This window comes from Colletotrichum tamarilloi (assembly GCF_030869305.1).
Source record: "Colletotrichum tamarilloi strain Tom-12 chromosome Unknown Scaffold_86.1, whole genome shotgun sequence".
In the NCBI taxonomy this organism is placed as follows: Eukaryota; Fungi; Ascomycota; class Sordariomycetes; order Glomerellales; family Glomerellaceae; genus Colletotrichum; species Colletotrichum tamarilloi.
In genome coordinates, this window is record NW_026849469.1 from 133,967 (window position 1) to 144,195 (window position 10,229).

Here is a 10,229-nt window from a genome sequence, read left to right on the forward strand (position 1 = left end):
CATCATATTGCAGAGACATGATGTTGTATAAGCCTCTTCCAGAAAGACACATGTAAAATTCGCTATTTATGAATACTACTTCATTATATCCTATTTTACTCTTTCTACTTTTGGTACCGACTTTTCTCCTCCCTTACTTCGAAGTACCCATAGGCTTCTTCCGCATTGTTCCTCGAGTAAGATGGTTCAGGGGAGCTGGTTCATACTTCAACTTCTTCTTCTTCTTGTTCACTACCACGGGCACGACCTGGTTCTGAGCTGCGAGCAGAAGTGCACGTCGAGCTGCTGTTTGAACTGCTGTCTGGCCTGTGCCTTCCTCCGAGATAACAGAAAGAGGTCGGTGGGCAGTGTATGGCGGAGGATCGTAGCTGATAGGCCAAACTGCAGCATAAGGGTGCATATTATTCCCGGCGTTGACCACACGCGAGTGATTGCTCCCGTCGACAAATGTTGTAGAAGGGTCTGCTTGGCCACTGCTTCCTTCATGTTCGCTTCTGTGAGGGCTTTGGGAGCCGGATCTGCTGGAGTTGGGACTCGGTGTGTTCAGCTGAGATCCCTCAGCGTGCTCGTTCATCGTAGTGCCGCTATAGTGGGACGAGGCGCCGGGGCTGGTGTCCCGAGAGGTTGATTGGCTAGAGGGAACGGGCTTGCGTCTGATCTCGAGTGGTTTCAGGTGCTGATTTTGAAGATGAAGGTGCCACTGATCACCATATCTCTCTCGATAGGCGGCCTCGACGATCTGGTTGACGAGGGCTCGCTCTCTCATTCTCTCTTCTTCCATACTTTGCGTGAGTTGGGGAAGGCGTTCGTTTTCCTGCTGGATAGGAGCCAAATTCGTCGGAGCTTCATAGGTAGCTGGACCAACTGTGGCAGGAGAATATGGCATAGGCTGCTGCACATGGGTTAATGCTTGAGGAGGAGGCCTCGGTTTTCCCGCACCGGAACGACGGTTTCTGATAGATGCTAAGAGTCCCATGGTTGCGGTTTCCGAAGAGGTGATGTGAAATTATGATGACGACAGAAGTAATTAGTGACGTTGTTGTCCCAGAGATCCAATATGGATTAGATGTAACACAGATGCAGGTCAAAGGATGAAGGTGCGGATGGCAAGAAGAAGTGTCAAGGGGAATTTCACATAGCATACCTAGAGCAATACCCTTCGGAGATAGATCCAAAATGGCCCTACCTGACGTAAGGGACGACTCTGGTACTGACCACCGCGGCCTGGACTACCAAGAACGGTAGCGGACGTTAGAGTTGATGTTGAACTTTACGTGGACTTCGGAGAAAGGACCTTCAGACAAAACTCAATGTTAAGTCCCAAGGCATCAACAACGCATGGTATTTCATGAAGTGAAGCTTTCTCTGTCCACATTCTCTATGGGCTGTCTACCTCAGTTCTATCAGAGCTTCGCGCCAGCCTCGCGCTTCACAAGTGCCCTTAGATCTTTGCGCAAGATCTTTCCAGAGGGACTCTTTGGGATGGCATCGATAAAAATCACGCCGCCACGAAGTTTCTTGTAACTAGCAACCTGATCTGCCACCCACTTCTGGATTTCTTCTCCAGAAATCTTTTTCTTATCGGCGACCACATAAGCTCTAGAAGGACGTTAGTTCACTGGTTTATGCTGGCTAACGGAGTTGGAAGTTGCGTACCTTGGAAGCTCGGTGCCTTCGCCTTCGACGCCAATGACGGCCGCATCTTGGATCTTCGGATGCGTGACCAGTAATGCTTCAAGTTCGGCTGGAGCCACCTGGAAACCGTTGTATTTGATGAGTTCCTGAGGTTTGTTAGCTATAGTTTCATCCGAGGTAGCGCGTACCAAGAAAGCAAATAATACGAACCTTTTTCCGATCCACGAAGTAGAACTTTCCATCCTTGAACGACAATCGGTCGCCAGTGCAGAACCAACCATCAACAAATGCCTCCTTATTGGCCTTATCGTTCTTGTAGTACCCCTTGGTGATGATTGGCCCACGGCACCACATCTCGCCCGGCTGGCCAACCTCGACGTCCTTCCCCTCATCATCGACGAGCCGAGCTTCGCAGTTGGCCACAATCATGGACACGCTTCCCGTGTCATCTGTGAGATGGCGGGGAAGAATCGTGAACCCGCCGGTAGTTTCGCTGAGACCCCACGTCTGGCCGAGGATCGCTTTTCCCTTGCCCATTTTTCGCTGTGCTTCGGCTTGGGTTTCGCCTCCTAGAGCCGCAGCTCCCGTGAGGGCGAATTCCACGGTGTCGAGATGATCCTTGACCAGCGGTGATTTCGCAATCATGAGATAGATAGGCGGCACGCTGAAGAAGGATGTGATTTTGTACTTTTTCGCGTAGTCTAGAAATTCCACAAAGTTGAACTTCTTCATCCAGTAGACGATACCGCCCATGAAGGTCTGGTTGACGATGTAGGCTTGGAGACCAGAGATGTGAGCTGCCGGTAAATGTGCGAGCGTGATGTACTCCATCTTCGGGTGCGTCTTGTAATATTCTATCGTCGGCGTCGAGATGAACATGGTCTGCGCAATCATGTTTGCATGAGAGATTTTGACCGCCTTTGGGATACCAGTCGTGCCACTGCTGTAGATGTAACAGCCGACAGTGTTTTCGAGTCTCGTTTGGTCCGTCACCCGTTCCCAGTCGAGCTCCTGTGACGAAAGAGGCACACGCTTATCCGTCTTAGCCTCGAAGAGCTGGAACTCGTGGCTGTCGCCGATGTAGAGAATCCGATCGTCGGGTAGTCCCGCAGCTGATCCACCAGCAGCGGCGAGCGCCTTGAGGTCAGGGCTGCAGATGACCATCTTGCTCTCGGTGAGGTTGATCTGACGCGCGACCTCTGGCGGGGTTGAGGACGGCGTTGACGCCGCGACGGTGCCGCCCGCTGCCATGATACCGTAGAAGACGGTGGGAGCCATGTAGTGGCCTGTGAAGATGACCTGCACCACGTCACCCTTGTTGATGCCGTACTGGTGGCGGAGGGTGTGACCAAGCTGTTTGAGAGCCTTTACTAGGCGGGATTTGGTGATTGATCTGGATGGATCGGCCGCGTCGGCGTGGAGGACTGTGTCATCGCGGAGTCTTTCATTTGGTGAGTCTGCATCCTGTCAGCATGTGTGTTTGGCGAACGGTGGAGAATGCCGGTGTGTGTTGAAGGTCTGCGTGACTGTGAGACTCACCGAATAGAAATGTGAGGAGGTCGACTTTGGGGAGATCGATGTGATCCGGGGACTTGTAAATGGTCTGGCCGCCCCGCTTCTCTACAACAGTCGCCATCTTGAATGTTGCCGGTTTCCAAGATCTGGAACGCGTTGTTAGGATAATATCTCAGGCCTGTAACGTAGGTAGATAGGCCGTGTCTGAAGCTTGCTCTACTCTTAAGTATTTCCAGCTTGATGTGTGCTCGCGTCAACGCAGAAAGAGGGAGAGGTAGGTGAGATGGAGAGGAGATAAGCAGCTTCAAGAAGGTTAAATTGGAGTCAGGGTGAGACGTTGGAGGAAGTGATTGTCAGAGGTCAATGCACGCGGAACGAATTACTACTCAGTAAATCAGAGGTGAAGAAGTGAGTTTTTGGAGAAGAGCTGACCGAGAAAAGAAGACGTTGTGTGAATCGAGCAGCTCACTAAGATAGCTTTCCCCGCATTGCATCTGTTATCAAGATCCGGGCCCGTCTCATGCACCGAAGCCGTGGGAAGCCGCAGGTTAGTCCCCGCGCACGCGTTTCGCGAAACCATAGCTAATTAGAATGGCCGCCCAGTGCCGAGGATGATTCTACACAGAGGGAGGATCGTTGCTCTGCCCGCTCGCCGACGTTCCAGTCTGCTTACTCGTTGGGGTAACCGCTTCGTTAGCGTCGAGTCTCCGAAGCTTGCCAGCGTGTTGGCTGCGCCCTGACGCCCTTTGGTGGGGGAGAGCAAGCTTGACCGGGGTCGGTGTGTGTGTGTGTGTGTTTTGCCCTTTTGCCTTTAGGCTGTGGATGTGCGGGGAGATTCCGTGGCGTTGAGCTATGATCCCTGCTCTTCGTGCAAGCCTCTGCCGGATTTGAATCGAGGTTGACGAGTCAAAAGATCGAGGCATCTGATGTACAAGCGCTACTTCAGCTGAAATGTTTACCATTGACAAGACCTCGGGATAGTGACTTCGAGTGTGCGCATAGTCATGAGCTACGTCATGTATCCAGACTCAGGGCTCACAAATCTCAAATTTCCAAGAAACGCTCGCTGACCGAGATCTCTGGATCTAGGTGAACAGCGACTGCGCAAGACATCGTGTGATAAACAGGAAGAAACCACTATTGGTCAATGGCATGTCTTCCCAATCGGACAAGAAGTGATACTTGTCATTCCTTCTCTTCATACAAGTACCTAAGCACTTTACCTATTGCTATGTCCTCTCATCCAGTAGCTGAATCCTACAGGAGAACATGAAGGAACTCATCGAGAGTTAGGTGGTGACACTTTCTCATAGCCTCCTTCAAAAACATCCACCTCCGTCTTGTCAAACTGCCTCGTCGCGGTATTGTTGTGAAAGAGATAATCCAGCTCCTCGTACGTGCGCCCCTTTGTTTCCGGCAGCCGGAAAAATGCCCACACAAATGTGAGAAACGCCGAGGTTCCCCAGACGAAACCCGTAGTACCCTTGAGATTCAACGCGTTCGGATTGATAAAAAATGGCTGGAAGGCGTTTGCCAGTAGATTCATCACATAATAGGTAGACCTCGCGACACAAATGGTCTTCTGCCGTAGACGCGTAGATCCAACCTCGGCTGGGATAGCCCACCCAAGCTGACCGACCGATAGCTGGAAGATAAAAGTCCACACCAGGGTAAGACAGGCTTGGACCCAGCCTATGGGTGACGATGGTGCATTCGGCAACCGGCCTATCCTGTCGAGGACGCCGATGATGAAGAGTATAGTGGACATGCTAAACATGCCCCAGAGATAGATACGACGACGGCCAAAGTACGGCATCAGCGCGACCCAATTGACGACGGTTCCCACCAGAGCTAGCGCGGTACCGCCGACATTGAGGTTATAATCATCTTGCGGGTTCAGTCCGGCTTGCTGAAAGAAGTATACTGAGTTGTAGGCGAAGCTCGAGCCGGAGAGGACTTGGCCTGCGAATGCTACGCATGCGATCTCTGTGCGGCGACGTTCGACGCCGCGGAAGCAGTCCCAGTAGGTTGTTCCTGTCTGGTGCTCCTGCTCCATTCTATCGGTTTCTATGATTTCACGTAGACGGACTTTGGCGTCTAGGTTGTTAACTTTTCGCCTTTGGAGACGTAACAATGCCTTCTCCGCCTTGTCGAGCTGGCCGGTCCTGACAAGATGCCATGGGGACTCCGGAGCAAATACCAGCAGCGGGATAAGCAGTACTGGCCAGGACCATTGTAATGCGAACGGAATTCGATAGGACCACTCGTCTTTCCGCGGCAGTAGCCCCGCGAGCACGGCCGCGGACATGAGCTGGCCGATGATGAAGCACATATTGGTCCACGTAGTCAGATACACCCGCAGCGTCAACGGCAAGACCTCAGACGCATACGCGGGTGCTGAGGATGCGAAGACGCCCCAGGGCAGGCCGCACGCGATCTGACCAAGCATGAGCATGGTCTTATTGGTTGCAAAGAAGGTGATGAAGATGCAGCCGGAGAGTACGAAGAGAGAGCTGATGAGGGCTGTCTTTTGGCCGCACCGCTCAACGAGGAAGCCGTTGGCGATGACGCCGATGATGCAGCCAAAGGTGCTGCTGTTGCCGAGGACGGCTTGCCAGAGGGCGGAGAGCTGGTCTCGGCCTTCATTATCTTTGCCATCGCCGAACTTCTTTGCGAATTCTGGGTGGGCGAAGAAGCTGCCGATGAGGATGGTGTCGTAGCCTATAAACTCATTAGCTTGGAGTACTCACGTAGTTGTCTCTAATGTTGAACCGACCTTCCATGATCACACATAGAGACACGACGAGACTCCAGAATACGGCCATCGGGTAGGCGCGGATGGCATCTCGCGGCGTCATGTTCCGCTCGGCGTTGATGGCATCCTGGAACCGTTGATCCATCTCTGACCGGGACTTGGCCGGACGAGAGCCCGAGCCGGCGGATGGCCCGGCTGTGGAGATTTCTTCGAGCTCGATGTCATCCGAAAGAAGAGATACGGCATCCTCGTCGGATAGAAGTGCGAAAGCTTCGTCGTCGGCATCGTTGGGATCGGACGTTGAGTCAAAGGACGACCTCGAGGAGCTAGAGCCCGGCCCTGAGGGTCCCAAGGGGAGTGGCTTGAAGCGGGCGCCATCGCGAGAGGCGGAGGCCATTATGAGTCCAGTTGCAACTTATTGGCTCGGTGATTACAAGAGGGTGTCCTACGAGGCTCAAGGCTGTGAATTTGTGGCTCGCTCAGTTGCCCATAGCCGGAGGGTGATCGAAGCAGGCTGAGAGCTGGTGGTCAACGCTCCGGTGTGGAATGAAGCGATCTCATCACACTTGAATTTCTGCAAGATGAGTGACGATTCAATGCGACGATGGGTTCTGCTACTTCGACATTCAATGCGTATGTCGTTGTTAGCTGCGCAAAGATGGACATGGATGAGCGCATGCTGCGTCCCCGAATGCCGTCAGCGATGCGCCGCCGGATGAGCTGGGAGAGCACAGGCGCGTTTCAGACGAGTCCGATTACTGCCAGCTGGTGACAGACGCAGCCGGAGACATTTCGACATTGCGAAAATTGCAATGGCCGGTCGGCTCCAAAGTTAGCTCCTTCATGGGGAGCAACAAGTCATCTTTCGATGAACAAAACCACTGTCCACAAATATTTTCTCGGCCTTCCTTGACCATGAGATACTCAACTCCAGCTGACAAAGATAGGTAGTGACGCATGCAGCCTAATCCTTTCACGGCACGAAAGTCCCGGGTATGTTATTGCAAGAAACGGTGAGTTGTCTCATAAACTTCACAACGACAGGAGCTGGATTACTCAGATCTGGGATGCCTGTGGAGGGGAATTGCCCCAAATCAACAAAATGGGCAATTCAAAAGTCCGAAGCCTCGGAGCTGATGCATCCCAACGTGGCTAATTTACCCCCGAACCGCGCGGTGTGGATACCAACCAGCCACATCTGGTCAGGTTTCGGACCCTTTTAAGTTAGCTGATCCCAGGAGCTTAGCAATCAGCCACTCCATTTGTAAGTTGTCAGCAGCACTTTGGATGTTGTCTGTGCTCGCCGGATGCGTTTTCATGGTGGTGGAGGATCCAATGTCTCTGAAGGCTTACACACTATCCGGGTGCTGGAAGCAATAATGCATTGTTTGTTGAGCACGGAAACGGGAACACTACTTGTGTCTCATCGGAATCTGTCAGTATGTCAAAAATATTAAAGGATGGCATCTGCCCTCTTGTGGATGAAGGACAGCAGCAGAACACCACAGATCAATCACTCAAACACAAAGACAAATTAAGTATCGAAGCTCAAGAATCAACTTTTACTATAAATCGCCAGTCACCAATCCTCAATCGTTATACAGCATTGAATCACTTCAAAGTCAAAATTCAATCTAAAAATGTCTGGACAACAAGGACGCAAGATTGCCATCGTCGGTGCCAGTGGTAACCTCGGCGGGTTCACCCTCAACGCCCTCCTCGACAAGGGCATCCACACCATCACCGCCGTTTCCCGCGCCCAATCCTCCGCCACACTCCCAGCCGGCGTCATCGTCAAGAAGGGCGACTACTCTGACGAAAACTTCCTGGTTTCAGCGTTTCAAGGCCAGGATGTGCTGATCCTCCAACTCGGCTTCGACAGCTATATGACGGGCCAGGCGCCTCTCATCCGTGCTGCGGCCAAGGCCGGCGTCAAGTGGGTCGTGCCTACCGAATTCGGCTCCGACCCCGCGCCGTCCAAATTGCTCGAGGCCAGCCCCATGGTCGCGGGCAAGAAGCAGTTCCGCGATTTGACCGAGGAGCTGGGCCTGAGCTGGATCGCCATTGTCAACAACCCTTGGTTCGACTGGTCTCTTGGTCAGGGATTCTGGGGCATCGATATCAAGAACCGCTCTGCGAAGCTGTTTGATGGTGGAAACACCAAGTTCATCACCACCACTATTGGCACGACCGGAAAGGCCACCGCTGGTGTTCTGAGCCTGCCCGATGCTGAGCTTGAGCAGTTCCGGAACAGGCCTGTGTACTTGAAGTCTTTTTATATCAGCCAGAGGAATATGCTTGATAGCATCCTGCGAGCTACGGGCACGAAGGAGGCGGATTGGAAGGTTGAGATTTTGGACGCAGAGGCTGTTGTGGCTGATTCGAACGAGAAGTTCAAGAACGGGGATCACATGGCTATGTTGGTTGGCTTCTATGTCAACCACATGCGCGAGGGCTGGGGCGGTGACTACAGCGCCAAGGTCACCGACATGACCAAGCTTGGTGTGTCAGAGGAAGATCTGGATGAGGTTGTCAAGAGGGTTGTGAAGGAAATCGGGGCGTAGTGTATCCCCAACTGAATTTCTCGCAAAGTAATATCGTACTTGAGTACTCTACTTAGCAACCATTGAGTTTTACATGTAGTCTTATTCAGCTGATCGGAACAAGTGCGTCCACGTCGTGCATGGCTCTCACTTCAAATGTGCATTTGATACTGTTCAACTTTTCCATATGAGAAATAAGAAAGTAGAGTCTAAAATAGTTGAGTCCGCTAGGAACAATTGTCATTGCTGCCAATTAACCCACGTGCAGACAAGAAAACCCAGCAATTTGCAGATAACAAAGAAAATCTACCTAGTAAGCTTGGGGGAGTTGAAAACCTCAGACTTCCCACTTCGCCATGTACCAGCCCAGATCGTTTACTTTCCATGAGTCGGTACTCCTCCCCCCTCTAATACCAGCAACGATACCCTTCCGAGCCTCAACACACGACCTCTCAACGGTGCTAATAAGACCTGCTGGGCCAGAACTGTAGACCCAAGCATGTCCGGCGGAATCCATTTTTGTGTGCTGGCTGGCAATGAGAGCTCCACGGATACATGAGGTGGGATCCAAACGGCCACTTTCCGAACTCACGTGGGCAACCACAGTAAGCTCCGGAACCGAAGATGCTGCCTCTTGAAGTTGAGCCCACTCCGTGATCGTCGTAGCCTCCTTATGACGCACAGCCCATACGAGAGCGAAGGCGGAGTTCGCTGGCCTCTTGTCCAACCACCATGATGCTAGACTCAAGGCGCCGGTGATTCCTGTTCCACCTACAATACAGACGATGTGGGAGGCACTCTTGAATCCGTCGTCGCCGACTCTGTAGGGCCCTTCAACTCGGACTTCAAGAGGTGTGCTCCCAAATGGTTGAGGAACGAGGGCGCCCAACCTCCAAGTCCACTCCTTGTTCAGCCTCTTTTGCTTCTTTCCGGTAGTGGGTTGCAAGAGGAAAGTGGGACCAGCTCCGGTGGAAGCAGAAACTGCAGCGGTGAATGCGTGGTTCTGTAATTTGCTGATGGATGGGATGCTGAGATAGTAGTAGCTAAGAGGTTCGTGCAGAGTTTCTCCCTTCTCCTGGACGAGGTCAAAAGTGCTCGCTGATGCGTTGTTTGAGACTGGCAGGTGTGTGGATATCCTGAGCCAATTGTTGCCTGCATTTTCCAGAGTCGCACCGGTCTTCGAGGCGAGACCGCCTGCCTGTCCGCCAAAGAGTCTACATGTCCAGTCGGCGACCCAGAGGTAGAGTCCCGGAAGAAGGAGATAGAAGTCGGTACTGGCATGGATGCATGCCGCGACGAAAATGATCAGACCGAATATGACATGGGTGTAGTAAAAGAAGTTGTAGTGGGTTCTCCGAATCCATGGAAGCGAGGTGACGATGATCAACCACACGGGCAAGATGGCAGCTATACCGGTGTATGTGGTCATGGTGAACCATTCGCTTCTTTGCTTGCTCTCCGACAGAGTCATTGCCGGATTGCCTGTGGCAAATGCTTCCTCCTTTGCCTCATCGCCGTCGCTGCTGGAATCTGTTGCATAAGTCAACATACCCACTTCCTGGCACCCCCCTGTTTCTGGCACCACAAAAACGATGGGATCACAACCCAACCTCCTCATTACTATTAACTATTGATCCTCAACCACACCCACTACAATACAGCTGCCAGCCTCACTAGGGCATTCAGAGTCGCTGGATTCAGCCGTGATAACCTCCTTTTCACCCGCTTCGATTTGAGCCCGATGGATATCCCTGATGTTCGCGAACTTCGTATTGGGATCG

The 10,229-nt window shown here is 52.4% G+C and overlaps 5 protein-coding genes across 5 annotated transcripts; 1 reads left to right on the top strand and 4 right to left on the bottom strand.

The window, feature by feature from the left end:
• Positions 1 to 133: 133 nt before the first annotated feature.
• On the bottom strand, positions 134 to 976 carry CTAM01_13019 (uncharacterized protein; the record flags this gene model as incomplete). Its single annotated transcript, XM_060529024.1, has 1 exon — positions 134 to 976. The coding sequence occupies one exon, from the start codon at positions 974 to 976 to the stop codon at positions 134 to 136; it is 843 nt and encodes a 280-aa protein (XP_060376444.1).
• A 427-nt stretch (positions 977 to 1,403) lies between these two features.
• Positions 1,404 to 3,271, bottom strand: CTAM01_13020 (AMP-binding enzyme; the record flags this gene model as incomplete). The annotated part of the gene is made up of 4 exons (XM_060529025.1): positions 1,404 to 1,599; positions 1,657 to 1,781; positions 1,846 to 3,092; positions 3,175 to 3,271. 4 exons carry the CDS (start codon positions 3,269 to 3,271, stop codon positions 1,404 to 1,406), a joined length of 1,665 nt encoding a protein of 554 aa, XP_060376445.1.
• Positions 3,272 to 4,429: 1,158 nt separating this feature from the next.
• Positions 4,430 to 6,302, bottom strand: CTAM01_13021 (sugar porter family MFS transporter; the record flags this gene model as incomplete). The annotated part of the gene is made up of 2 exons (XM_060529026.1): positions 4,430 to 5,871; positions 5,927 to 6,302. 2 exons carry the CDS (start codon positions 6,300 to 6,302, stop codon positions 4,430 to 4,432), a joined length of 1,818 nt encoding a protein of 605 aa, XP_060376446.1.
• Positions 6,303 to 7,545: 1,243 nt separating this feature from the next.
• Positions 7,546 to 8,469, top strand: CTAM01_13022 (uncharacterized protein; the record flags this gene model as incomplete). The annotated part of the gene is made up of 1 exon (XM_060529027.1): positions 7,546 to 8,469. The coding sequence occupies one exon, from the start codon at positions 7,546 to 7,548 to the stop codon at positions 8,467 to 8,469; it is 924 nt and encodes a 307-aa protein (XP_060376447.1).
• Positions 8,470 to 8,785: 316 nt separating this feature from the next.
• Positions 8,786 to 9,919, bottom strand: CTAM01_13023 (uncharacterized protein; the record flags this gene model as incomplete). The annotated part of the gene is made up of 1 exon (XM_060529028.1): positions 8,786 to 9,919. The coding sequence occupies one exon, from the start codon at positions 9,917 to 9,919 to the stop codon at positions 8,786 to 8,788; it is 1,134 nt and encodes a 377-aa protein (XP_060376448.1).
• Between the last annotated feature and the right edge of the window lie 310 nt (positions 9,920 to 10,229).